The sequence below is a fragment of the Coturnix japonica genome, chromosome 21, assembly GCF_054131305.1.
Source record: "Coturnix japonica strain WE chromosome 21, WE-NBRP24, whole genome shotgun sequence".
NCBI lineage: Eukaryota > Metazoa > Chordata > Aves > Galliformes > Phasianidae > Coturnix > Coturnix japonica.
Genome location: NC_140683.1, coordinates 4306919 through 4332829, shown reverse-complemented (window position 1 = coordinate 4332829; position 25911 = coordinate 4306919). Strand labels below are relative to the sequence as shown.

The window sequence follows — 25911 nt, the reverse complement described above, 5'->3', positions numbered from 1 at the left end:
AATCTCAACAAAAAAATCTGTGTCAGCATGAAGCAGTCGGGCTCGGTGTGTTACAGCACGCAGTTCCTCAGCTGTAGGTTTAGGTTATCAATATTTATATATGCCCACACAAGAGTGCAGTCCCAGCTCAGTTGCTTGGCTCTACTAATTTCAGCTGTAAATTACAGAATGAAGCCTTCCTGTAAATGCTGGTGCTGAGCTTATTGGGGCTGAGCTGTCTGTTGTGGGGCTGCTGGCTGTTAGCATGGTGCTCGGCTGATCCATCTGCCCATCTTGGAGCTCGCCTACAGTAACACTCAGAGGAAGACGATACAGATCCTTTTCTGTGAAAATAGTGTAAAATTGCCACAAAGTACTGGGAAATGACTGTGCTCAGATCCTAAAGATCGATTTAATCACAATAGAGAATTGCTGATGGGGTGGAGAGGTTTTTGATTCTGAGTCACTGCTTCCCATCCCATATGGGTCTGTGTTTACCTCAGGCTTCTAACATTTGAGGGCTGGTGGTTGTCCCCTGAGCTGAGATGCTGGTGTGGCCACGCAGGTCTCTGCAGACCCCTCACCAGGTGCCACTATGCTGGTCCTGACCATCAACCCTGCAGGGTCTCCTCCATCCATGCTATCACGCAGCCGGGGTGGGGTGGCCCCACTGCAGGGTGGTCCTCATCACCATGGGTCTGTCCATGGCCTGAATCTTAAAGGCAGATCTTCAGTGCTGTTTATCTCAGACTTGACTTTGGCTGTTCTCAAGATTGTGCTTGGCGTGTGAGTCACTGGAAGCCATGAATTTTGCATGCACTATTGACATTTCTGTGTTTTGGTCAGCTTTGTTCCGTAGACTGACAAAACTCAATACATGCAGGCAAAGCAATCCGATGGAGAATATTGGGAGCTCTGTGCTGGGAATATCTCAGATTGCCTTTATTTCTGTCCTTCCGTGCCTTTGAATAGAGCAGTACACTCTTTCTGGACAGGCAGATCTACACGTGGTCTCTTTGGAAGCCTCAAAGTACTTGCCAGAGGTTTGAAAGGTCAGAGTTTGCTGAGATCAGAGCTTTTGTGAGCTGCCATACATGGGAACATTTTATGTGGTGCAGACTACAGAGAAAGCAACTGCTCCCTCTGCTCTCTTTATTTTTCCCTTGCCACTTTGTGGCTGCCTTGTGTTTTCCCTGGGAGTATCTTAGCTATCTTTCTTTTTGTTCCCCCCCCCCCCCCGAGCACTCTGATTTTGCTATAAGAGTTACAGCACCATTGATTGTATTGGCTGCCTCTGAAAATGGTATGCTGCTCGCTGTCTGTGGGCTCCCTGCTGCTAAATGCTGCCAGTGGGGCTCCAGAGCATTTAGATCAGTCGATAGGGCTATCATGGCCTTATTTTTTCCACACTCTCCCATCCTGGGGTGGTGTGTGACAGTCGGATGGAGCACAGGAGTCCTTGGATTGTTGGTTACAGAGTGAGATCTGCACGCTGACTGCATCTGTGTACAGCTGTATTCGTATCTGGAGGGGGAGGAGGGTGCCTGTGCACAGGGGGATGCTATTCTGGGCCATCTCTTATATCACAGCAAAAAATTCATAGGAATATTCTGCGGTTGTTGCTAACAGATAGGCTTAATCATTTCTCTGGGCAGGAAAGCCCAGATTGATACGGTTGCATTTTTTCCTCCAGATCCCATCTAATGCCGAGGCTGAAAGAATCGCGCTCCCACGAGTCTCTGCTCAGTCCCAGTAGTGCTGTTGAGGCTTTGGATCTCAGCATGGAGGAAGAAGTGGTCATCAAGCCGGTCCACAGCAGCATCCTGGGACAAGACTACTGCTTTGAGGTAAGGAGCACATCTGTACGCCCTGTAATGGAGCTGGCTGGGGAGCCAGGCGTTGGGTCCTGCTGTGGGCTCTTGCTGTTACAGAGCATTTCTGCTCTGAATTGTTACACAGAGACCATTCCATGGGCAGAAAATTGCTTCATCTTTCCAAGGAGGAACATACCCACAAATCAGAGCAGTGAGCTCGTTGTGTTGTAACCATTGTCGCAGCAGGGCGTGCTCATGGTGCAGGTGCTGGACTGCTTAGAAATGTGTATTAGAGTATAAATGTGTGGTTTATGTTCACGTGGATATCAGAAGGTGCTCTGCTCTATACTGTATTTACAGGGGTGTTATTTGTGGTCGCAAAGGCTGCTTTTGTCAGTGGGAGTGTTGAGGACTTTGTCTAGAAAACTCAAACTTCACTTGTTTGTGTAAATAAGAACTGTATTTTAGGGTATTTTTTCCATGGCCGTATGCATTTTGTTGTGGCTCATGGCTGGGTCTGCACTAGCAGGAGGCAATGGGACACGTACAAACAAGCCTGTTGTTAGGTAACACAGTGCCATACCTCTTGGGAATAGTTTGTCATGCATCAAGGGTGGAAAAGTATTACTGCTTATGGCAGGGCCTGAATATAGAATTGGGAAATGGCTTTATTGCAGAAATAAGGTGTCAATACCTGTGTGAAAGAGAAGGTAACCTGGTTGTACTGGGACATCAAAGAATAGATAAAACAGGGCAGTGCTGTGCTGCAGGGGTTGGTGGGGATGCAGACATTCCTAAGGTGGGCAGAGATGCACCAAGGCAGCCATGTCAGTGTCCAGGATAGGACAGAAGGTTTATCTGAAATTAGCACTGTTTGAAATAAATGAATTCAGAAATCATCTTAAAACTGAAGCAGGTAATGCTGGAACGGTCTCAGTCAATAAATAAATGAATGAATAGCCCCAAATGTGAAGTAGAGGGAGTGGGCTGAGGTATAAACTCCATTGCTGTTCATTCTCTGTAGAATTGAGCAAGTCTGGCAGGTCAGGAGAGAACACTTTTGTAAATTATGTGGCCTCCATTACATTCCACTCAAGAAAGATAAAATGAAGCTAGATGGAAAATAGATGTGACATCCATAATGTAAGAGTTGTTTATCTGTTCTGTTTGGCACACAAGAGCAGATGAAGGGATACAAAAGTACTTGAAGAAAGTTGACTGAGAGGGAAATGACACAAGTCATGCACTTGTAAGGAGGAAAAAAATTCCATTTTTAAGCAATGGGATAAGGAGAGTCTTACAGAAAAGAGAACACGTTAATTGCTGTTCTGCAAATCCTGCAGAGGAAGGGAAGAATGCTGGGAAACAAAAGGGACATTGATTAGTAACTGATGGTTACTCATCAGCAGGCTCCAGAGGGAAGGGCTTAGGTGAGAGCTAAATGGCATATTGTGCTAATGCCTTGGTCTTGCGTCTCCAGAGGCTCCTTCAAATACTGTGCTAGGTCGGATGTGAAATGAGTTAGCAGATCTTTCTGGATCCCCGCTGGGTGCTGGGCAGGCACAGTGCTGTAGGGCTGAGCGCTGTGTGCGGCATCGCGGGGTTCTCCAGGCCAGCAGTGGTGGAACTCTGTGAGCGTTTTCCCCTCCTCTGCTCCTGAAGGTCGCCTGGGGTTGTTTTGCTTTGGAGAAGGCTTTGAGGTCTGTGAAACTTGCTTTTTTACTGACTTGCTGAGTACTCGGAAGTCACTATTTTCTTGTTTTCCCCATTGACTGTTTTTAAATTGATTCAACATCATCATCTTTCTCCTTATAAGACCTTCCAGTCAGAAGAGTCATCCAGTGCCCCCGCAGAGGCTGTGTGCACTAAATATACAGCGAGCTGCTCAGCCTGCTGAGGGACACGGCGAGTCCAATCTCCCAGAGCCTATTCCTGGCTCTGCTGTTTGTGGGATCCTGGTGACCCGGAGCAGGAGCAGCAGTCAGGATGGAAGGGATCTGTTCCTGTGCTGGCAAACCAAAGTCTTGTGTCTGGGGAGAAAGAAAAGGCTGCTGCAGGGCTGTAAAACCGAGCAACTTCATCCTGGCCTTTCCTAGAGCTGGGGGGATGTAGAGGAGGCTGCTGCCCTGGTGTGTCCTCCTGCAGGTGGCTGTGCTGGTACTGTCAGTGTGAGCATTACCCTGGAATGTCATCTGAGTGCTTCAGGTGAAACAGCTGTTGTGTGAAATGGAACTGGGTTGTGATCCTCTGGTGCTGCCCCGCTGAGGCCTCTTGCAGTGCACTTTGAGTATCCTCAAAGCATACAGTACTGACGGCATTTTAAAAATGGCGAGATTTTATCCGACCTGAGGGGTCACCCGCTCGTGAGTTCCATTAACAGAGTTTATCGTTGCCTTTGCAGTGTTCTAGCATGCCCACAATCTTGTTGAGGTGAGGATACTCTTTGTTAAGTCAGTCAATATCTCATGAAGATCACTGATCCATGTGATGCTCCGGTCAGAGCTCAGAACCAAAAATGGTTTTTCCCACTCAGGGGTCCAGTAGGTGCTCTTCTGAAAGCAAGGAATGGGTGATTGCTGTTGGGAGTTTTGGGCTGAGTCTGGAGGAATGCCGAGTGGTTGCAATTTGTCTAAAGTTCATTTAAGGATTTTCACTCTCTCGGTTGTGAAACGTGGTGGTTAAAAGCATCACATGCACAGGGCCCATTATCTTGTGTTTTCTGGTGTGGAAGAGGAGAAGTAATTGGAATTTGCTTCCATGATTATTTCCGCGACATACAGAGTTCCCCTGTCCTTCTGCTAGCCTTAGGAGGCTGCTGCTTCATGCTTGGCTAAAGCTGTTTACTTAAAATTTAAAAATAAATAAATAAAAACAAATCCCTGTCACCTTTCCTAACCCCCCCCTTCCCCAAATCACAGTCTGCAGTGTGCTGGTCAAGACATAATCCTGTTCCTTTCCCTGTAGGTGACGACTTCATCAGGAAGTAAGTGCTTCTCGTGTCGTTCTGCAGCAGAGCGAGATAAATGGATGGAAAACCTGCGGCGTGCCGTGCACCCAAATAAGGTAGTGGCTATGAGGAATTGCCTCTGTTATAGTTCAGTTCCTCGTTATTACATTTTATAGCCCAGTGCATAGTAGCAGCAGGGGACGTATTGTCATTTCAGTGAGTAAGTGTAATTGTGGGTCAGCCTTTTTCCATATCACTTTCTTCCACAATTATATTTACAGGAAAGTGCCAATTATCTCTTCCCACTTTTCTCAGCACGTGCAGCTTCGGCTTTTGCTGAGACATGATCAGCTTTCAAGAGTCTTCAGTCTTGCTCTGTTACTAATGGCAGTTGCCACTTAAGTGGGACTCCCCACCAAGTGCTGGGACAGATGGCCAGTAGCTGCCAGCAGAACCAGGGAACAGTATGTAAGAGTTCGCACATCACGTTTTCTGACTGGCAATTCTTGCATTGTCAACTTCAGTGATTCAGGTGGCACATCTCAGTGAGTTCTTTGAGGCGATAGTAGAACATAGCTTTCACTTTTACAGGCAGTTGTGTGTTTTTATGACCCATAAGACTAAATAAAGTCTACAGCTGCATCTCCCTCTCTCTGCACTGGAGTTAGCTAACAAAGATTGATCAAGGCTCATCAGCCACAGGATTTTACAGCTGATGAGCTCTGTCAACAAGTCATTTTCTGCTGATCAGAGAAGACACAAACGATGGGATCCTGTGAATTCGTTCCTTGCATCAGAGATGTATAACTGTGTTACAGGGTAGCTCTGGGCCTGGCAGGCTACTTACAGAGCCCCAGCCCTCCATGTCTGAGCTCACTGTTCCTCATTCAGCAGAAGAGATTTCCTTCATCAGAATGGGAGCGGTGGGCTTCTGCCCCTCGCAGTGTGTCCTGCACATGTTGTTCAGTGCTTCGGTGCCTTTCTGAGTATAGAGGCCTGGCAGTAATGGCCTGAGTGAGCAGTGAGGTTTGGAAGGTCACTCTGTGAGAAAAGCCCGAGGAATGTGAGGGAGGGCAGGGCACTCTGTGTGTCTTTGAGACGCAGTGTTCAGTGGAAACGCATTTGGAAGGGTGCCCTCATTTTGAAACATGCCTCTAGCTGATGGCTAACTTTCCATCTTTGTTTGAGTGCGTAGACAATAAACTCTCAGTGTCAGAGTTGATATTTCTGTCAGGAATTCAGTGCTCTTGTATAGTTCCTGTGTGTACTTCCTGAACCTACAGTACCCCACTGAGGGTTCCCAGCAGAGATGTTCCTGCCCAGACTAACAAACCCAAGCAGTGTAAGCCTTGGTTGCAATTTCACAAGGAGCTTCCAAACCACACAGGTTACTGCAGAGCCCCGATGTCACTGCTGCAAATGCCCCTGGCTGTTCTTCCAGCATGAGGTCAGCATTGCCAGGAGCTGCATATGATCCAGAGTATCCTTTGCTACATGCAATCTAAATGGTACCAGGCCAGATTTCTATTTCTGAATCGTAATGATTCCGCTGTGTGACTCACTCTGTCTCCCGTAATTCCTTTCCATCTCTTAGCTGGATGCTCTGGACTTCTGCCCTAAAATATTGAGGTCTTGTAAATGCTTCTTCCATGTCAGGGGTAGCAGAGTTCTGGCTGTGGATGGGGTGATCCCTGGGTGTGCATTGGGGTCCTTTTGTTGTTGCAGTAATAAACAGTGTCTTTCAGTGCTGCTGCAAAGCAGCTGTACAGATCAGGGAGGTGGTAGCGTGATACCTGTGACATAGGTGTTGCTTTGCAAAGGCCATTAGTCATTGGTTGGGTTCGTCCAGGTTTTGAGGTCCTCTTGGCAGTGGATTGGATTTGGCCCATTTGTGATGCAGAGGGGTTTTATCTTCCTCGTTGCTTATATTAATTGGCACCAGCAGATGTGGAGAGCACGGTGATATTTGGAAAATTAACATAAGTAGCATTATTATGCAAATTCCTGAGAGCCAGTATTTCCTTAAAATAAAATGTAATTAAGCCTCTGCTCATTTAGCACATCCGAAATAATTAACACCTATCTCCAGTTTTGTTGTGCATGGCTTTGTTTTTCTTCTTGACCTTTTTTCTTTTCATCTTTTTTTTCTAGGACAACAGCAGAAGGGTAGAGAATATGTTAAAGTTATGGATTATTGAAGCCAAGGACCTGCCAGCGAAGAAAAAGTACTTGTGTGAATTATGCCTGGATGACGTTCTTTATGCACGAACTACCTGTAAATTGAAAACTGATAATGTCTTCTGGGGGGAGCACTTTGAATTTAATAACCTCCCATCGCTCAAAAACATTACGGTGCACTTATACAAAGAGACTGACAAGAAGAAAAAGAAGGACAAGACCAATTTCATTGGACAAGTGAACATCCCTGTCAGCTCAGTCACGGGACGGCAGTTTGTGGAGAAGTGGTACCCTGTGGTCAGCCCCAACCCTGGGAAGGGCAAATCCCCGGGGCCCATGATCCGCATCAAGTCACGCTACCAGAGCATGAGCATTCTTCCCATGGAGATGTACAAAGAGTTCGCTGAGTACATCACTAACAACTACATGGTGCTGTGCTCGGTGCTGGAGCCCTCGCTGAGTGTGAAGAACAAAGAGGAGATGGCATCTGCGCTGGTGCACATCCTGCAGAGCACAGGCAAGGCCAAGGTAAGAGCCTTTGGCACCTGGGGGGACAGGACAGGAGCAGTCTCCTGGGTTGGGTTGTTGGAAGTCATCACTTCAGTTGGTCTCAGCCATCACTATTACAGTGTAATTTTGCTTTTTCGTACAAGCAAATTGGTAGCATGTGCATTGCTAATTGCTTAATTAGTAAGGAAATCAGTAGGATCCCAAGATACCAACCTAAGTCATTTTTCTCTGCTTCTGGAGGCTTAGGGGCCAGACTTCCATTCTATGAATAGGCACAAACGTAACAGAAAGGAAGAAGGCACTTCTCAGGGATAAAGTGTGAGCAATGTTGGCTTAAGCTGTGTGCTGCTGGCGTGTGCTGGGTGTTCCTGTGGGAGCCCAGAAGGTTTCCCTGCACTGCAGCACCAAATGCGAGTGTACAAGGGGGTACCATGAGAATGTCAAAGCTAAGGGCACCTCCAGGCACATACATCGCTCAGGTCTTTGGGGTCTGTCCTTTGCTTTCAGAAGAGACATGATGGGGCAGCAGTGCAAGGAGACCTGGGCACTGCTGGGGCAGGATTCACTGGGGAGCTGATGCTGGCCATTTGTGAAAATGCAGCGTGTGACTGTCCTCTATGACTGGGAATACTGGGTCTGGGAAAGAAGCAAGTCGGGAAGAAGAGGGGGTGGGATTTACTGCTAGTGGTGATCCTGAGAGTGAGAGCAGGGGAACAGAGCTGGAAACCCCTTTACTGGAGGGCACTGCTGAGCCCTGAGTTCCACAAGGCATGGAGTTGCCATGGAGTGTCCTTGCTGTGTTCCACAGGTGCCACAGCACAGCCAGCCACAGCATCGGCAGTTCTCTGTGTTAGCATCTCCCTGAGCTCTGCAGCAGATCCCTGGGAAGAGCAAGATTGCCAGAGCTTTAGCAGAGCAGAGACACAAGCTGCTCACCTGAGGGGAACTGTGAGGCTCAGTGCTTCCTCTGCAGCCTCTGCTGTTGCCTGGGATCATGGCAGGGTTCATGGATTAGATTTAATTACCATCTGTTGTACAGAGAAGTGGCTTGGCCTCCTGGATAAGTTCAAGGCAGGAGAATCTCTCTGAGAGGATTGTGAGGCCGTGGTGCTGCAGAGGGAATGAAAATAGCAGCCCTAAGCCTCCCTGACCCCGGGATGGGGCCGCAGGGCACTCAGTGAGGTGTGCAGCTCTGCTCTGTGGGGACAGGATCAGCTTGGGGCATGTGGGATCCTGCTCTTGTAATGCAAGGAGAGCGTCCCAGTTGTCCCCTCCCTTGCTCCTTGTGGCAGGGCTTTGCTGTGCCTTCTGCTGGCACTGCCCCTCACTGCAGCTCTGGTGGCACTGGTGCCGTAGCTCTGGCTGAAATAAAATCACTTTGAGCATGGCTGGCACAATTCTGGTGCAAAAGGCGTCAGGTGTCACCCCGATGTCAGGCACTGTGAGCTGTGTGTGTGGCTCTGAGAGCTGTTGTCACTGCTGCTGCTTGTCCCTTCTCTATACAGTGCTGGCGAGGCTCAGGAGAGAGCAGGGATGTTTCCAGGCTCATGTCTGTGCCAGTGCTCAGGATCCCAGAGGCTCTGCACGGGGGATGCAGCAAACAGTAAACAGACGTGATGTATTGCCCCCTAAAATGGAGCTGCTGCTTTCTCTGCCTGTCATCTGCCATCAGCATTAGCGCAGGGTTGAGAGAGCTGTCAAAGCAACAGGAGTTACTGGAGCATGGGAACTGGGTGATGCCTCCTTCGTGGAGGAGTTGGACAAGCAGAGAAAAGGAGAAGCTGGCAACAAGGGGGAAAAAAAGAAAGATGAATGGGAGAGAGGAGCACCCACCCATGTTGTGTGTGTGACACAGCCACATGCCCAGCATGGGGCTCAATCCAGAGCAGGTGGGCTGTGCTCATATCGTGGTGCTCGTGTTCTGGGTTTGTGCTGTGCCTGTGTTGGGCTTCATGGGGCAGAGACCTCTCTGAGCTGAGGAGCACAGATGTGGTGATGGGCAGTTGCTGATTTATTTCACTGATAAAGGACTTTCTGTGGTTCTTGGCTGCCATAGGTGACACTAAAGCAACAATTACAGCTGGAGCGAGAACCAAGTGTCCAGCAGATGATCTATGGAGATGTGTTAGCAGCTGGTTGCTGTCACAGCGTACAGGCACTGTTTTTCCTGTAGCTGTTCACTGTAGGTGTGCTGCAGTCCCTTGCAGAGGCACAGTGGTTCCCCAGGGGTTGCCAGAGCTGCCATGCATGGCTGTGCCCACTGCCCCAGCAGCCCCAGCTCCTGTCAGTGCTTGTGCTGCAGCCAGGGGATGTTACTGGGGCTGGTCAGAGCTACAGGCAGGGTGGGGGTCCTGCATGGTGTGGGCAGCAGGGGGGCAAGGGTTGCAGCTGCATCTTCTTCTTTAAATAACTGCAGCAGCCTGAGCTTCATTTCCTTATCACAGTAGATTAAAAGATGGGAAATGAAAGCAGAGAGTCCTCCCTGGAGTCAGAGGCCGTGCTTCCTTTGATCTCTGCTTGGGAAGGGGAAAAGCTTCACCCCCGCAGAGCTGTGTGAGGGCTCAGAGTGCATCAGGGTACAGCTGGAAAGCCTGGAGCAGCTGCCAAGGTGGGGAGAGAAGGGAAAAGCGTTGTGATACAGGTGGCAGTGCAGGCAGGCTGGCTGGGGCTGCCCAGCCCAGGGGGGGAACTGCCCCATGTGTTGGGCACTGCCATCCTCCCATCATCACAGACATCAGTGATACCTGTAAGGGTGTGCTGAGATGCCTGACTGTTTTGATGTGTTTTGCAACCCACAGACAAAACACACAAAGTGGTAATTAAAAATGCTGGGTGCGCTGAGCCCTGCCATTAGCCCAGGCTGATGTGTGCTGTGTGATGTGGTTACAGAGAGGCAGGCTGCATCCTTCCCACAGGGAGAAGGGCTGGGGCTCTCAGCACCTGCAGAGTGCTTCCCTCACTTAGGTCTGTTTCAGGGCTCTCTCACAGCTCAGTTAATAATCATAAATATATAAAAAACTTCCTTGTCCAAATGGTTGGTAGATGAAATCCAGCATCAGACAAAGCTCCAACTAACCAGCTGCTCACTTGAAATAAATATTTATTATGGTGTGAATGGAGTGAAGAATAAACATGTGTCCCTATTTGTTTATGCCGCAAGGATTTGCTTCCCATAAGCAGATGCATCCACCCCCCCATGTGAGCCTGCTGCAGTCTCTCTGCCTCCTGCCCAGCCTGCGTGCAGGGCTGCCTGGTTGGGAGCAGTGTTTGGGTGTCCCAGCATGGGGAGCTGGGCTGCTGCACACCTGCAGCTGTAGGTGACACTGGCATCATTCCCTTGCAAGGAATTTCCCCTGTAGTGCTTTAGACAGCAGCTGTAGTCAAGCTAAGGGGGAAGGGGAGCACAGTGTGGGAGCTGGTGTGTGCCGTGCAGCAGGGCTGTGCTGCTGCCAGGTCAGGGAGGAGGTGCTTGCCCTGCTCTGCACGCTGATGGCATGTCCTGCAGTTGGGTTTCCTTATTGCTGGGCTGTGGTGTGTGCTGCCCAACCTCCTCCCAGGGCTTCCTTCTTCACCGCTCTGTAAAAGCCCTGCTGCCTTCTGAAATGAGCGCTAATCTCATTACCTTTATCAATTCAATCCTCTTAAGGTGAAGGCAATCCTATTCATCAGCCTCGCGATCAGGACAACCCGCAGACCTCATGGCCCATCCATTCATTGCGTGCTGACCAACAGAGCAGTCCCCCAGCACTGACAGCCCCACTTTGCTCTCCCATGTCCATCCCTGCAGGACTGGGGCTGCAGGACCTTTCCTGGTAACCCAGGCCCCTCCATGGGGTTCCTGGCACTGCCCCTCGGATGCTGCTATACCCAGGCAGCTGTGGGGCACACAGGGGCTGGGTATGGACCGGGTGGTGACAGAGCTGGCTGCCTTCTGTAGCTTTTTCTTGTGATGGAGCTGCTTCTCTTGATTTTTTGTGTGCTTGAGTGATGCAATTAGCCCAATTGCATGGCCCTATTGGCATTACAGTGTAGGACTGTTGTTTGAGCAGGTGTCAGTTTCACACTTGGTGGATTTCACTTTGCAATCAGCCTTTCCAGTTCAAGGCCCCCTCCAGAGCAGCCCCTGTTCCCATGTGCTCCTTCTCTGCCCCAGGCTCACCTTCAGCTGTGTGTGAGCAGTGCGGGGCTGCTGGGGCCGTGCAGGAGCAGCTTTGCAGCAGCTTGTGCTGCGGTATCTCCTGCTTGGAGGAGTGCTGGATGCCCGTGCTGCCTTGCTCTGTTGTACTCTGAATTAGTTTATTTATGAGTTGTTCCTCCTTATCAACATGTGTGTGGTGACTGAGGTTGCACAGTGTCCAGTCTGGGGCAAATATCCCTAAAGTAAATGCAGGAGTGAGCCTGAAGAGCACCGCCACAGCCCTTAATTTTTACTGTTGCCTTTCCCTTCCCCTCTTGACTCTGATGTAATGAAATAAAGCATCTTATTTTCTTCCATTGCTAGGGGCCCTAACTAAAAACAACCCCCCACCGATCTCTGCTGCTCAGAAACAGGGAGTTTTATTGGCTTTAGTTATTGCATTTTATTTGGAGTCTTGTATGTGGGTGAGTGAAGCCCCCAGAGGGATCCGACGAGTATTTGCATTCCATTTGTGTCTTCTGAGTGCTGCTGCTGGCGTTCTTGAGGCAGAGATATCAGATGTGTGATCCAGAGCCGATGTGGCTCCTTGGTGCGGAGGGCTGGGCTGCAAGCAATGCTCCTTCCTGCAGCGCCTGGCCCTGCAGTGCGGCTCAGGGCTGGCTGGATTGGCCCCGTGTCACCAGGCTGAGGAGCCCTGCATGGTGGCCCATTGCTGCTGCTGGGGGCTGTCCTGGCACACTGCGCTCCAGCTGCGGCTGTGGAGCTCCTCGGGCTGCCAGCATCTCCCCTGGCTGCTCCTGGGACAGCAGGGCTGCTCTCTCACCTGCTGAGCTGCTGGTGGTGCTCAGTGTGGGACAGTGGCTGCCACAGACCTTCTGAAGGGATCTTTCCTGGCTTTGTGTGGGGTCACGTATGACTCATTTTTAATTCTAGTGAATTCTGCCTATTAGCTGAAATCATCAATGTTCACATTCTGCTGGATCCTGCTGTCAGGTCTCTGCAGCTCAGTGGCTCTGGGAGGTGCTGGGTTCTGTGTGGGAGCTGCCACTGCGTCCCCACGTCCTGCTCAGCTCTGCAGCCCTGCACTCAGAGGGAGAACAGCTCAGGTCCTCAGCTGAGTGGAGGGGGAGAAAGCAAACCTGGGTGAGGAGGAGCAGTAAAACTCAGTGTTCCTGAGATAATTAGTATGTTAGCAAAGTGACAGGAAAGAGAATCAAGCAAAGCCAAGGTCAGTGGCTGCTAATTAAGAATCAGCACCTTGTGTCAGCCGGAGCTGTGGCTTGGAATTGAAACGCATCCTGGGAGAGAACCAGGGAGATAAAGGTGATGGAGGTACCCAGATAGCGGCCAGAGGGATTGGAGCAGGAGTTTAAAGTTTTATTCGGGCTTGGCTGATAAAAGAGGCAAAATGACAGAAAATCGTGGAGGGATTCGTGCCTCTGCCTGCAGCCCAGGTTTGCATTCATCGGGGACAGCAGCACAGTAACCAAGGGCTGTGTAGGTACAGTGGTTTGGCCTTGGAATGGGCCAGCAGTGCATCCCAGCGTGAGCCTGAAGATTCCAGGTCACACCTGGGGCTCAGCAGAGGTTGGAAGGTGAGCAGAACGTGCTGCTGTGTGTTGGGGTGGAGCTGCTTTCTGCACCTGGTTAGACTCACAGTGTGCAGGACATGCAGCTCCGCACAGCACCTCCAGGAGCACTTGCTGCCTGTGCACAGAAATGGGCTACATAGTCTTGTGTGCTGCTGATGGGTGAAGGAGGATTTCTCACTGAAGGATTATTTCTGAGCGAGTTACCTTGTGTTAGAGGAACATGGTTTGGAAGAGGTGCCCTTGGCTACAGAAGTGAAGCTGTAGGGCAGCATCCCTGCCCTCCTGCATGGGGACTTGGTTTCAATGCAGGATGAGGGGGGTGCTGGCAGCCCAGCCTGCTGTGCCATCCAGGTGAGTGCATCGGTGGGAGGATTTTCCCATGAGCAGAGTAGAGAATAGGAGCTGAATGTGTGCCAGCATTAAAACCTGCATGGCATTTCTCCTGCGTTAATGGTAGCTGCAGCACGCTAAGCATTACACCACATAGTGGATTTTCAGCAGAATGCACTGGGAGGTACGTGACCCCCTCTGATCACTAATGCTGTTGCTGAGGGAGACGTGGAGCTCGGTCTCAGATACTGGCTTTCTATTAGTGTTTGCAGTTCAGGAGCTCAGAGCCATGCACAGGGCAGCTGTCAATGTGCACACTGCTCCGCTCACCCCTTCCACCGCTGTGCAGCACAGGATGATGAAATGGTGTGGTATTTGGTGCTGTGCAAATCAGCCCAGCAAAAAAAAATGCATGCTGTAACAGTGGTGTTTATTTTCATGGGTGCTGGGAAATAGGACGTTGGGTAACCCTGGTGCTTATTGCAGGCCTGATTCTCAGCCATCGACTGTGGGGTACAGCTCATGACACCCAGGTTGTGCCCCTGATGTGCAGCCGTTGCAGTTTGGTACGGATGCAGCCACGTTAAACAGTGGGAAAAATACTTCATCCACAAAACATGAGGCCAAGATGGGACCCATCAGAAAGCTGATGGATGGGAAAATGTGGTGCAGGCCTGGAATGGATCACTTTGGGGGTGCAGATGTTGTCACTGTGCAGAGGCTGATTGCTGCTCCTGTCTGTGGGAGGAGCAGGAGCAGCACTGTGTGCATGGGGCTGTGTTGGTACGTGGTGACCCACCATGGGCTTTGCTTTCCAGGATTTCTTGACTGACCTGATGATGTCTGAAGTTGATCGCTGTGGTGAGAATGAGCATCTCATTTTCAGGGAGAACACACTGGCCACCAAAGCAATCGAGGAATACCTGAAGCTGGTGGGACAGAAATACCTGCAAGATGCCTTAGGTATGTACTGAGGGGCGGCTGCTCTGCGCAGTGCTGAGTGCTGGCAGAGCCATGACAGCATCGGGGTGGTGCTGCTCCCCCAGGGGTGTTCTCCAGCAGTTGTGGAGGAGCACGAAGGCTGCACGCTGCCGGCCCCAGGCGCAGCCCACAGCAGGGCAGCACAGCCCCAGGTGAAGGTGAGCGCTCAGCTGGCGCTTCATCTGCTTCCAAAGGAGACAGCGAAATGGTGTTTGCAGGCATGGCCTGCCGAGCCTTCTGTCTCAGCAGCGGCAGCATCACGGAGGCTGGCTGAATCCTTCCCTGATTGCACACCCCCGGCCGGAGATGCTCCCCCCGGTTCTGCTCCTGTGAGTCAGATGAAATCTCCCAAATGACAGTGATGAGAGCTGCCTCCCTTACAGCACTGGGAAACCTCCTGGTGGTTTTTGAAAGGGCTGGCTATGCTCGTGGCTCCAAAAATATTTCTCCTGATGCAAATGAAAATAATTAGAGGTTCCGCTGGCGGGCAGGTCAGGAAGGAAGAGCAGTGCTGCTGCGTGCAGGCAGCGCAGTGTGGGCTGGGGGCTGCTCTGCTCTCAAGCTCAGCAAAGCAATGGGGGGCCGGAGCACAGCATTGCAGAGGGGCAAGCAGCATTTCTGCAGAGCTGAGTTTTTCAGTATGCTGGCTTCCTGTTAGTGGACTTGTGTAATTCTGGCAGGGACCACAAAAGCATAAGTACTTCATTGAGGTAATAATAATACTGATGAAGTTGAGGAAGGGGAGCAAATGCAGTCAGACCTGCAGGTAGCCCTCCAGAAAAGGAGGAATGTTGGTTATTCCTGTCTTGTAATGCCCTCTGGTTGAAGCCAGGAGGTTAATCAAGGCAGCAGATTTTGTATTGGTCCCGTCAGGGCTGGGTGCTGATGCTGTTGCCCGGTGCAGGAGCAGCCTGTGGTTCCTGCATGGTGTTCAGGTACGGGTTCTGCACAGACCTTTTATCAGGGAAATGATTAATCTGTGTGTCAGAAGGAGCCCAGTGTAGCGTGGTGCTTTCCTTCAAACCACGAGGCACAAGCCGGTAATAGGGCTGGATCCTAATGGCAGGCATTGCCGGCGGGCAGGCAGAGAGGCTCCACAGCTCCCAGCAGAGCTGAAGATACACCAGAGGGGCTCTCTGGTACGTAATTGATATCTGTTTGGGCAGAGGAAAGGGAGGAGTGCAAATGAGAGGGAACAGAAAGCACAAGGATGGGGAAATCCCAGACAGGTCAAGAATTGGGAGGTGACTAAGAGGAGTGAGAAGGGAACCAAAGCACTGAGCACCACCAGTCCTGCAGTGCTATGTGGGGCTCAGGATCCCCTGTCTGCAGGGGCTGGCACTGCCTCTGGTTCCTGCTGCTGCTCCATTCTGCCACCCCACTGCCATGGGGCCGGCGACATGCAGCTGGACCAGGAGCACCCACAGCCTGTGCTGGTTTGAGCCTGGGGCACCTCTGGTGAGGCAGAGGCAGGCAGGAATGCAAGGAAGCTCACAGAAATGGTATAATTTGATTTGGTGCGATGTTCAGCTCAAAATAAACCAAGTAAATTGTTTCTTTCCTTTAATTATCCATTTCTTCTGTGAATCACACTGGCTTGTCAGCGCCAGGGGACCGCAGCAGGCACAGCCCACGGCAGCAGGACATCATACAGATGATGGCAGAACCTGCCTCATGCTTCCTGCAGATAGCCCTGGGGAGGTGGCTGCACGGGGGCAGCTGGGGGCTCAGGGCAGGCAGGGGAAAGAGATCTTCCAGCAGAGCAGCTCCAGGGCTGCACCTGGAGCAAGCAGGGCAGCACTGCCAGCGGGGGGCAGGAATGGCCCTGCTCGCCTGTGTGACAGCACTGGGGCTTGCTTGAAGGCTGCATGTCCAAAACCCATCGCTGTCTGTTTTGCAGGGGAATTTATCAAGGCTCTCTATGAATCAGATGAAAACTGTGAGGTGGATCCCAGTAAGTGTTCATCCTCAGACCTCCCTGAACATCAGAGCAACCTGAAGATGTGCTGCGAGTTGGCCTTCTGCAAAATCATCAACTCCTACTGGTCAGTACCCTGCGGGCGTCACTCCCCTCCATGTACTGCCACAGGGGAGCAGTGTGGTGTCGGGCTCAGGCCATGTCTGCCTGGCACAGCCTTGCCAACCTGAAGGGAACCCGGGGGGCTTCTGTGTGAGGCTGCCCAGGAGGACTGGGCTGAGCAGGGATGGCACTGGTGGTGGCAGGTGCACCTGTAAAGATGTGCAGTGCCTTGTTGAGCTCCTGTGTGCCTGCCATGGGAATGGGAGGGCTGCTGTGTGCAGAAGAACACACTTTCAAGGACAGATTTTCTGCTGAGCTGGTTTAGTCTGGGGATGCAGTTCCACGCTGCCTTCAGGGCTGAGTGCCCATCGCTTTTCAGCAGGTGGTGAAGGGTCAGTGCAGCACAGATAAAGGACAGGGTGGTGGAGCCATGGAGTAAGAAAGGCCTTTGCCACTGTGACCAGTTCAGAGAGGAACTTGATGTCAACTGTGTATGAAAGCTGGAAATAAATAGCAGGAATGCATGTCCTGAGTCTCCCACCCATATCATAAACCTGTATCTGCCAGGTGGGTCGGTGATGGACTGCCTGATTCCCCAGAGCAGCCATTGAAGTTCTGAAGCCCCCTGCGGCAGGCAGGGTCTGTGGCATTCATGGTGCAGCAGGGAAGCTGCAGCAGCACAGGGAGCTTTTGAGGAGGCAGAGTTCTCCTGTTGCAGAGTGCTGGAGCAAGGACACTGCTGTTAGTGCTCTGTTGCTGTTTGGCTTAGCATCCTGCATTCCTTAGAGTTAACCCTTCCATGTCCTGGCCCTCAGGACAGCTGGCTAAGGCAGCCTGCTGTGCAGCTTGAGGCATTTCCTTGCTGTTCCTGCAGCCAGCAGAGACAGGCCTGAATGTGCAGACTTGACCGGATTGAGGCAGCAGTGTGCTGCGGTGCCTGGTGGTGCTGGTTTGTGCCCCTCAGGAGACTGGGGAGCCAGCAGCCCATGGTTCTGCTGCAGATGGTGCCTGGGATGAGGAGAAATGTTGCTGGTGACCCTCTTTGCTTAGAGGAACAAAAATAGTTCATTGATGCATCTTGTTAGCTGACCCGAAGGTTTTTGTCCTTGGCTAAACAGAACAAACATTTTTATCCCACAGTCTTCCTGGTTACAAGGCTGGGATTAGTTGTTGTATTTTGTAGCAATGCTGTTGTTACCAAATATCAACCAAGGATTGGCTTGGAGGAAGGAAATCTTTGGTAGTCAGAACTCCTCATTTTCTCCCCTATCCCAGCTGTTGTGTTAAGGTCTGAAAACTCACTGTATGTAATCCCCCTGGATATGGAGCGTGCTGTCTTGCAGGCCCAGAAGGAAGAGAATTGCTGTTCCTGATGTTGCTCAGGGAGAGAACAGGCAGCAAGAGGCTCATTCACACTTCCTGCATCCACCACAGATAGGCAGGGCCCAGTTCTGTGCAGGTAGTCCATACCTTAACTGAGCCAGTTAATGACTCTGACTCACGAGTTGTGCTTACCTGCTCTCCCAAGAGGAGTTCGCTGCTTTAAGTCACTGGCGGATAATAATTGTTCAAATTAATGCCTTCCTAAGAGTACCCAAAGCAACACTAAAAGGTTGGCCTAAAAATAGGGCTGAAAAGTGACTCAGGGAAAGTTGGGGATGTGTGGAAGGTTGGTTCCTCCAGTCCCACTGCTCCTGGAGCAGCTGAGCTGCAGCTCTGAGCGATCCCCTCCCGCTCCTTTGTGCTCAGCGGTTCTTGGGGATTAATTGGGCTGATATTGAGAATTCGGGATTGGCCAAGGGATCCTGACAGCTAACGGTCTTGCTTTAAATAGAGTGCCAGGAGTGTGTGTGCTCATCTGCCAGAGAGTTGGAGAGAGGGAAGAGGTTTACAATAACCGAAAATTGTTATAATTATGACATAATTTGGACATCTGGAAAGTTTCGGCGTAAGCAGAATTTCAGCATGTGGAAGCTCGTTACTGGAAACTTGGGTAATGAATTACGGGCCCGTTTGTCACATAAAGCCAGCTAACTGAATTCCATACACCATTACACAATTAAACTTTTATGGTCTCGCAGCCCGTGACAGTGAGCAGTACTCAGGGCTGCGTGCTGCCGGTGCCTGCATTTCCAAGGGCTTACTTTCCAGTCACTGAACAACCTGTCCTGATCACTCAAGCCTTAAATTGCTTAAAGGATTCTCCTATTTCTGGGCAGATACCACGAAGTAAAAGGGCTTTGTCCAATTGTGCGAATCAAGCCAGAAGGAGAACTTCTTCAGCCAAAGACGTTGGCTAGTGTTACTTGTAAAGCACAGGGCAAAAGCTCATGAGAGTGAAAACATGAATCCAGTATGGAGCAGAAGCCAAACACAGTGGCAGTGCTGCTGAGCTCATGTTAGGATGGAGGAAACCTCAAGTGTGAGGATGTGCACCCCATGTGCACAGCAGGCATGGCTGGGCGGGCTTCTGCACCAGGGGAGCAGGACAGCATCTCTGGCAGCACAGCACGCATGGCTTTCTCTTTCCAACAAATGTGGGGGTCAGTAGCAGGGCAGTCAGTCCCAGAGTGGGGCACGTGGCTGCTGGGAGCCAGCTCAGATCACTTTGCTCATCCCACAATAGACCCTGCAGCAAAACTGGGAAAACATCCTCTGAAATGGCTGTTTGTTAAGAAAATGTGTGACCTAAAATGGAGTCTGACCTCCTTTGGTCCGCTTTTATGCCATCCAGCTCCGTAAGTGAACGGCTCTGGGTTTCATGTAGAGGCAGTGATTGTGGCCAGGGCAGGCAGTGGAGCAGGGGAAGGGGTTGGTACTGGGGGCTGGGTGCCACTGGGGACCCATTGTCAGCCTGTTCCTGCGTGGGAGTATCCAGCTGCATAAACAGCCTGTGCTGGGAACAGGATAAGGTGGGAGCAGGGAGCTGGGAGGAGAGCGGGCGGGCGGCTCCTTATCACAGTGATAAGGGCTGCTGGCCTGGAGGAGGTCTGGTGTCTTGGAAAGTCCATGCAGTTGCAAGGCTGGGCTAACTCCAGTGTGGCTCTTGCTTTGCTCTTGTCTCCATGGGATCTGCTCCAAGAGCTTGAACACCAGCTGCACCAGTGACCCTGGTACACCCCCAGTGTCCCACAGCACACAGGCAGTGCCCTTCTCTCCAGGGTGGTACACACCATGTAATGTGTGATGATGAGCTGCTTGGTTTCCCATCTCTCTTCCCAGTTGCTTGAGATTTTGGTTTGGCTTTTTCCTGTGTGGTTTGAATATCCTAATGGATGCTCTGGGGAATAAAAAAAAAAAAAAGAGGGGAAAAAAGAAAAGACAAAAGCCTGTGACTGGTGTAGGTAGAGGTGCTGCTGGGGGTCAGCAGGGTGTAAGGGCCTGGCTGTCCTACCCCACGGCTGGTGCACAGCATGTTTAGTTATTACTGAGCAGCAGTTCAAGCACTCTGGCCTTGAACTTACCATCCCTGTGTGTCCTCCTGTCATTTCAGTGTCTTCCCAAGGGAGCTCAAAGAAGTTTTTGCCTCGTGGAGACAGGAGTGCAGCAACCGTGGCCGCCCAGACATCAGCGAGCGACTGATCAGTGCCTCCCTGTTCCTCCGCTTCCTCTGCCCAGCCATCATGTCTCCTTCCCTCTTCAGTCTCCTGCAGGAGTACCCGGACGACCGCACTGCGCGCACTTTGACCCTCATTGCCAAGGTCACCCAGAACCTGGCCAACTTCGCCAAGTAAGCAGGAGGTCTGAGGAGGGGGAGGGAGCCCCAGGCTGCAGGCAGAGCTTCTGCAGCAGGCATCCCACGCTGGCTGCTCCTTTCCTAGATGCAAAGGGCCTGTTTGGTTCCTGTTGATTTTATCCTCCCTGTCTCTCTGGGACCCTCACTTTTAGGTCAAGGAGATCATTTAAGTTTCCAAAACAGCATGTGTTTTATGAGTAGGAAAGGAGACTGTTCTGACCACAGAGCAGAGCAGCAGAACACCCAGGCATAGCCAGGCAATCTGCCCCATGGTGGCTGTGTTGGGGGAGGCTGATGGCATCCACTTTGTCTCCCATCAGAGGCACCAGCAGGACCAGCACCCAAACTGTGTGTGCAGCTCAGTCCCTCCAGGGGGCTCTTACAGTGCGATTGTTTGAACTGGGAGGGCAAGAGAAGCAAATGGGGTCACTACCAGTTTCTAACTAAGCCCATAGATGGAAACAAAGCAAGAGATTTCTGAACATCTTTCCTCTGGCTGCAGCTCTGAGCTACTTATCCTGAGCTCTGATAACAAAATGATGAGCTTTCTGAAACATGAATGGACAGTCTCTGTCTAAAGCTTCTTAGAGTAAGAAGCTAGCTTAGTATACACACTTGTAGCCAGGAATGCACATGCGTGCGCACACAGGTGGAAGACATGCGAGTGTATTATGCTAGATGACAGAAATTCTCCATATTCCTGACCGATCCCTAACCTGAAGGGTTTTCACATTTTCAGCACTTTGCAGGAAAGACTCTCACTAAGCTGACATGAGTCAAACCAAAGTGATGAAGCTGAGCTGTTCTGCAGACTGCACATGACCAACCCTCTCCTTGCAGAATTGCTGGGGGAGGGCATGGGACTCCTGCAGCCATCACTTGCTGCACTCCACTCACTTGATTGGGCTTGGTATTATAATATCTTGTTTCCGTAGCTTTCATCTCCGTTTCTGCTGCTGAGATCCTGCACTGATGAGGAGTTAGCTGAGTTAGGCTGGAATTAATTTGGGTTCCTTGCTCGGCACCAGCTGCTTGTTAGCAGCCTGGTAATCTCAAAGGCTTTGAAAGCATTCAGATGCCAGAGGAAGAGACTGGCCTTCTTACCTGCCTTTGTACCTGCTCATTCTGCTCGCTGCACCTCTGTTTACAGGACTTAGCTGAGACTTTGTTGCTGTCTTGACAGGTTTGGCAGCAAAGAGGAATATATGTCATTTATGAATCAGTTTCTGGAACATGAGTGGACCAACATGCAGAGATTCCTACTGGAGATTTCCAATCCAGAAACCATCTCAAACACAGCTGGCTTTGAAGGCTACATTGACCTGGGCCGGGAACTGTCCACTTTGCACTCGCTGCTCTGGGAAGTCATTTCTCAGCTGGAGCAGGTAGGGGGGCTGCAGGGGATATGGGCTGCAGCCAGCACTGGGTACATGGGCTGCTCTGCAGCATACAGCTCCCCTTTGTCCAGCAAGCACCAGCCTGTCAGGGTGTGGGAGCACAGCACAGCTCCTGCTGGCTCTTGGCTCTTGTTCCGCCTTTGCACATGCTGCTGAAGGAGCTCATCCTTTGTGGTTTTCTTTGAGGCTGGCGAGTACTGCCTTCTGCCTCTGCTGTCCATCACTGAGAGGTGAGGATAGTGAGATGTGAAGGCAGAGCTGCCTTGTTTGTCCCAGCAGATTCTTTTTACATTAAAAGGATTTCTGTCCAGTGATCTGAACCAGGCTTGGCCACAGCTGTCTTCTTTGTCTGAACCATGTGAAGTGTGCTTGCTTCCTTCTGCCCCACAGCTGCAAATGATTTCTGAAGCTGTGTGTTCTGGGATAGGCTGTAGCCTTGGCAGTGGGGTTAAATGTTGGAGTGGAGTGCCTGTTGCTGACTGAGTTCACTGAGAGGCTCTGCCCAGCAATCGGCAGAACCCAGAGCTTTCTTGCAAAACCCACAGTGTTGGTCATAACTCTGCTCTTTTCTCTCCAGAGCACTGCAACAAAACTTGGCCCTCTGCCGCGGATCCTGAGGGACGTCAACTCAGCACTCAGTAACCCAACCTGCGTGCAGGTCTCGGTCACAGCTGATCACACTGCATCCACTCCCAGTGCTGGCAACAGCATCTCTGCAGGGCTGCAGAAAATGGTGATAGAAAATGACTTATCTGGGTAAGAGCAAAAGAGGCGGCCTGGCCACAGCTGGGAAATACTGAATGTTTGCCTATTAGCAGAACTGAGCACCAGCAGGGTCAGGCAGGGCGAGGTGTAGTGTGGATTCTCCTGATCCATTAGCAAAGCTTTCCAATTGCAAAACTGTTACTGGGTGTAGCTCAGCTCTGAATCCAGGCGTAGCAGCGGGCAGTAGTGCAAGTCAGCAGGTCCATCCTGAGCCAGAACTGAGGATGTGGTATGGAAAATCAAACACTCGGTTCTGGGCTCCACTCTTGACCCTCGGCTGCACAGGCAGCACTTCCTTCCTTTGAGGGCACTGAGGGTACTAACCTCAAACCAGTGAGTTTTGCCAGTGTGTTCATAAGGTGTCTGCATGTGCAGGATTCATTGGTTTTATCCATCTTTGTAAGACACAAGATATGTGCTGAATTCAGTGTGGTCCAAATCTGGGCATTCCACTACCAGTGGCTGAGCTGTAGAGGCCTAACAGTCAGTTCCGGTCTTCTCCATCCTGCTTGTGTAATTGGGTGTTTTTAACGAGCAGTGATTCATAGACACAGTCACCAAACACACTTTTAGGCCTAATTATGTAAGAAAAATAATGAATGGGAAAGATGACTGCGTTGGAGATTAAAAATGTGTTTGTTTGTGGAAAATGAAATAGAGCTCACGTAAATTGAAAGACGCTGCTAATAAAATAGTTTGTAAGTAGAACCTGCAGAACTCTTTAACAGTTCAGTTAGGAATGAAAGGCAGCAATGGAGCCGGACTTGCTCTAATCAGAGCTTTCATCTCTAATGCTTCCCAGCTTGAGGTACAATTATTTAATGCTATGGGGGATCTCTACTAGTATGCCATCACCCAAATACTTGCTTACAGCGCATCACCTTTGATCAGTGGTATATTCACATTGAGCTACTGCAAAGCTCTTTCTTCCTGTCTGCAAGAAATCAATATTGCCTGAATTTATCTGCTACAGCAGGAGCGATGGGTGGATAACTTTCAGTTGCTGGGATTAAGCTCTGCAGTTCCAGCCCTGTGTCCGACCCTCGGCTGCACAGTGTGGGCCTGGCCTGTGGGGTGCTGTGCCAACACGGGGCAGCTCAGTGCCCGGGCACAGGGCAGGCAGGAGCACTGAGGCACCACCAGCTGGAAGTGGGTGTGCTTTTAGCAGAGCAGGATGGTGAGGCAGAGGCTGAGCAGTGTGAGCTGCACACACCTTCTGTGCAGCACAGAGCTCCATGCCCAGGGCTGCCCTGCTGCCCACATCCCCTGCTCCTGCCGCGCTGTCCCTGCAGGGCTGTGCCTGCTTTCAGCACAGCTGTGCCACACCAATTGCTTCTGAGTGATGATGTTTTCCTGCTCCGGTGTGGCATTCACAACTCTTCTTTTTGTTTTGTTTCCTCTCCTCTTCCCTGCGCACTGACCTCCCCGCAGTCTGATAGATTTCACACGGTTACCATCTCCAACCCCCGAAAACAAGGACTTGTTTTTTGTCACAAGGTCTGCCGGGGCCCAGCCCTCGCCCGCCCGAAGCTCCAGTTACTCAGAGGCCAATGAGCCCGACGTGCAGATGTCAAATGGCAGCAAGAGTTTGTCCATGGTGGACTTGCAGGACAATCGGCTGTTGGACGGCGGGGCCAACGCGCCCGGCGCTGCCGACTCGCTCAATGACAGTCAGTCGTCGCTGGGGCAGCTGCAGGGCGTGTGGGCCGCCCGGACTCAGCAGAGCGGGGTGAGCGGCGTGGCCACGGTGCGCCGCGTGGGACAGACGCCCACCACGCCGAGCGGAGAGAGCGCCCCGGGCCGGCCGCAGCTGCTGGCCCCGCTGTCCTTCCAGAACCCCGTGTACCAGATGGCGGCCGGGCTGCCCCTCTCGCCCCGCGGCCTGGGCGACTCCGGCTCCGAGTGCCACAGCTCGCTCAGCTCGCACAGCAACAGCGAGGAGCTGACGGCCAACAAACTGGGCTTCGCCGGCCCCGCCGCCAGCGAGGACTTCGCCCGGCGGACGGGGGAGCTGGCCCGACGGCAGCTGTCGCTGTCGGAGAAGGGCGGGCAGCCCACCGTGCCGCGGCAGAACAGCGCGGGGCCGCAGCGCCGCATCGACCAGCCGCCCCCGCCGCCGCCGCCGCCGCCCGTGAGCCGGGGCCGGACGCCGCCGTCGCTGCTGAACACCGTGCAGTACCAGCGGCCGGCCAGCGGAAACATCATGTCCTCCTCGCCGGACTGGCCCGGCAGCGGGGCCCGGCTCCGCCAGCAATCCTCCTCCTCCAAGGGAGACAGCCCCGAGATGAAGCAGCGCACCATGCACAAGCAGGTGAGTGCGGGGATGGAGCGGCCGGGCCGTGGGCGTGGAGGGGGAATGGGGTTGGGGATCGCTGCAGGGGGAGCGTAGCACGGCTCTGCACCCGCATGGCCGGAGCCACAGGCGCTGTGAGCAGCGGGACACACGGTGCTCAGCCTCCGTTCCTCCGTTCCTTCGTCGTGCGGCACGTTGGAGCGTGCCGGGTGCGGGCGGTAGGTGGCAGAGCCTCGAGGGCAATGGCAGCCCCGCCTCTGTCCTGCGCTGCCGTGTCACTGCTTTGCCCCTCATGTGCAGGCTCTCATCCCATGTCATAGCCAACCCAGCTCCATCTCACAGACCCGGACCAGGCCCTCATCTCTTCTTGTATCTACAAAGCTCTGTACCGCTGCTCCCGTGCCCCCAGCACCATGGTGTCCATGGACAGTTTGCTCCATTAGACCCACCTACCTGTGAGTGCACGTGGGGAGGAGAGAGCAGGAAGGAAGAAGTGTTTTCCCATCAACAGCAAAGTCTGTGCAGAGCCTGGCAGCGCTCAGGTCCTGGAGCACATCTGCTTTGCACAGAGATCTGGCTGTGCAAGGTGCTAAAATGGAAGCAGTAGGTCTCAGACCCAGGGCCCTCTGGCTTTCCTGGTGTGGGTGAATTGCTTTTTGTTTTACATTTCGGATGTAAATCCTGCTTTTTAGCCCCGTTAAAAATATTAACACAGGAGGGCGTCTCAGTGCCTAAGGGGAGAGCTGTAACAGCAATACAAACCCAGAGATGGTGGACAGTTGGCCAGAGCTGCCTGCTCAGCGTGGGCTCCATTTCAGCAGCAGAGGTGGAGGCCATTGGCAGTGCTGCCCATTGCGGGCAGCTTCAGCCTGATCCAGAGCTGTTCTGTGCACACTGGATCGATTCATAAGCACTGACATTAGCAGGCGAGCCATGTAGCAGCTTTTGTATAATGTGGATCGATAGCTGTTAGGTGCAGAGGGCTCCACTGCAGCCGCCCGCTGGGGCAGTTCCTCCCAGCAAAGCCCTGGGGATGCCAGGTGACCTTGGCCGGCTGGTTGGTGTTTCAGAGCTTTCCTCCACCCTCACAAGAGCTGGAGTGCCCCAAATGCCCCTCCCAGCCTTTATTGCATAGGTCACCTCTGTGGTGTCTGTGAATCATAACAAAACTGCTGCTCAAGAACCGAGAGCTCCTACACGGTGGCCACTTGAGAACGATTGCCTTCAGAAG

At 51.9% G+C, this 25911-nt stretch overlaps 1 protein-coding gene across 18 annotated transcripts in view; it reads left to right on the top strand.

Moving 5' to 3' along the window:
- Positions 1-25911, top strand: part of DAB2IP (DAB2 interacting protein) — a 155657-nt gene that overhangs the window by 118990 nt on the left and 10756 nt on the right. For 17 of the 18 annotated variants that reach the window (XM_015878974.3, XM_085520864.1, XM_015878976.3 and 14 more), the window contains 9 exons: positions 1673-1826; positions 4758-4856; positions 6892-7446; positions 14307-14451; positions 16370-16514; positions 19983-20219; positions 21409-21610; positions 22200-22378; positions 23819-24698. In XM_015878974.3, the coding sequence (XP_015734460.2) occupies positions 1673-1826; positions 4758-4856; positions 6892-7446; positions 14307-14451; positions 16370-16514; positions 19983-20219; positions 21409-21610; positions 22200-22378; positions 23819-24698 (2596 nt within the window). The remainder of the gene's footprint in view (positions 1-1672; positions 1827-4757; positions 4857-6891; positions 7447-14306; positions 14452-16369; positions 16515-19982; positions 20220-21408; positions 21611-22199; positions 22379-23818; positions 24699-25911) is intronic. The other variant, XM_015878973.3, reaches the window with a different exon arrangement.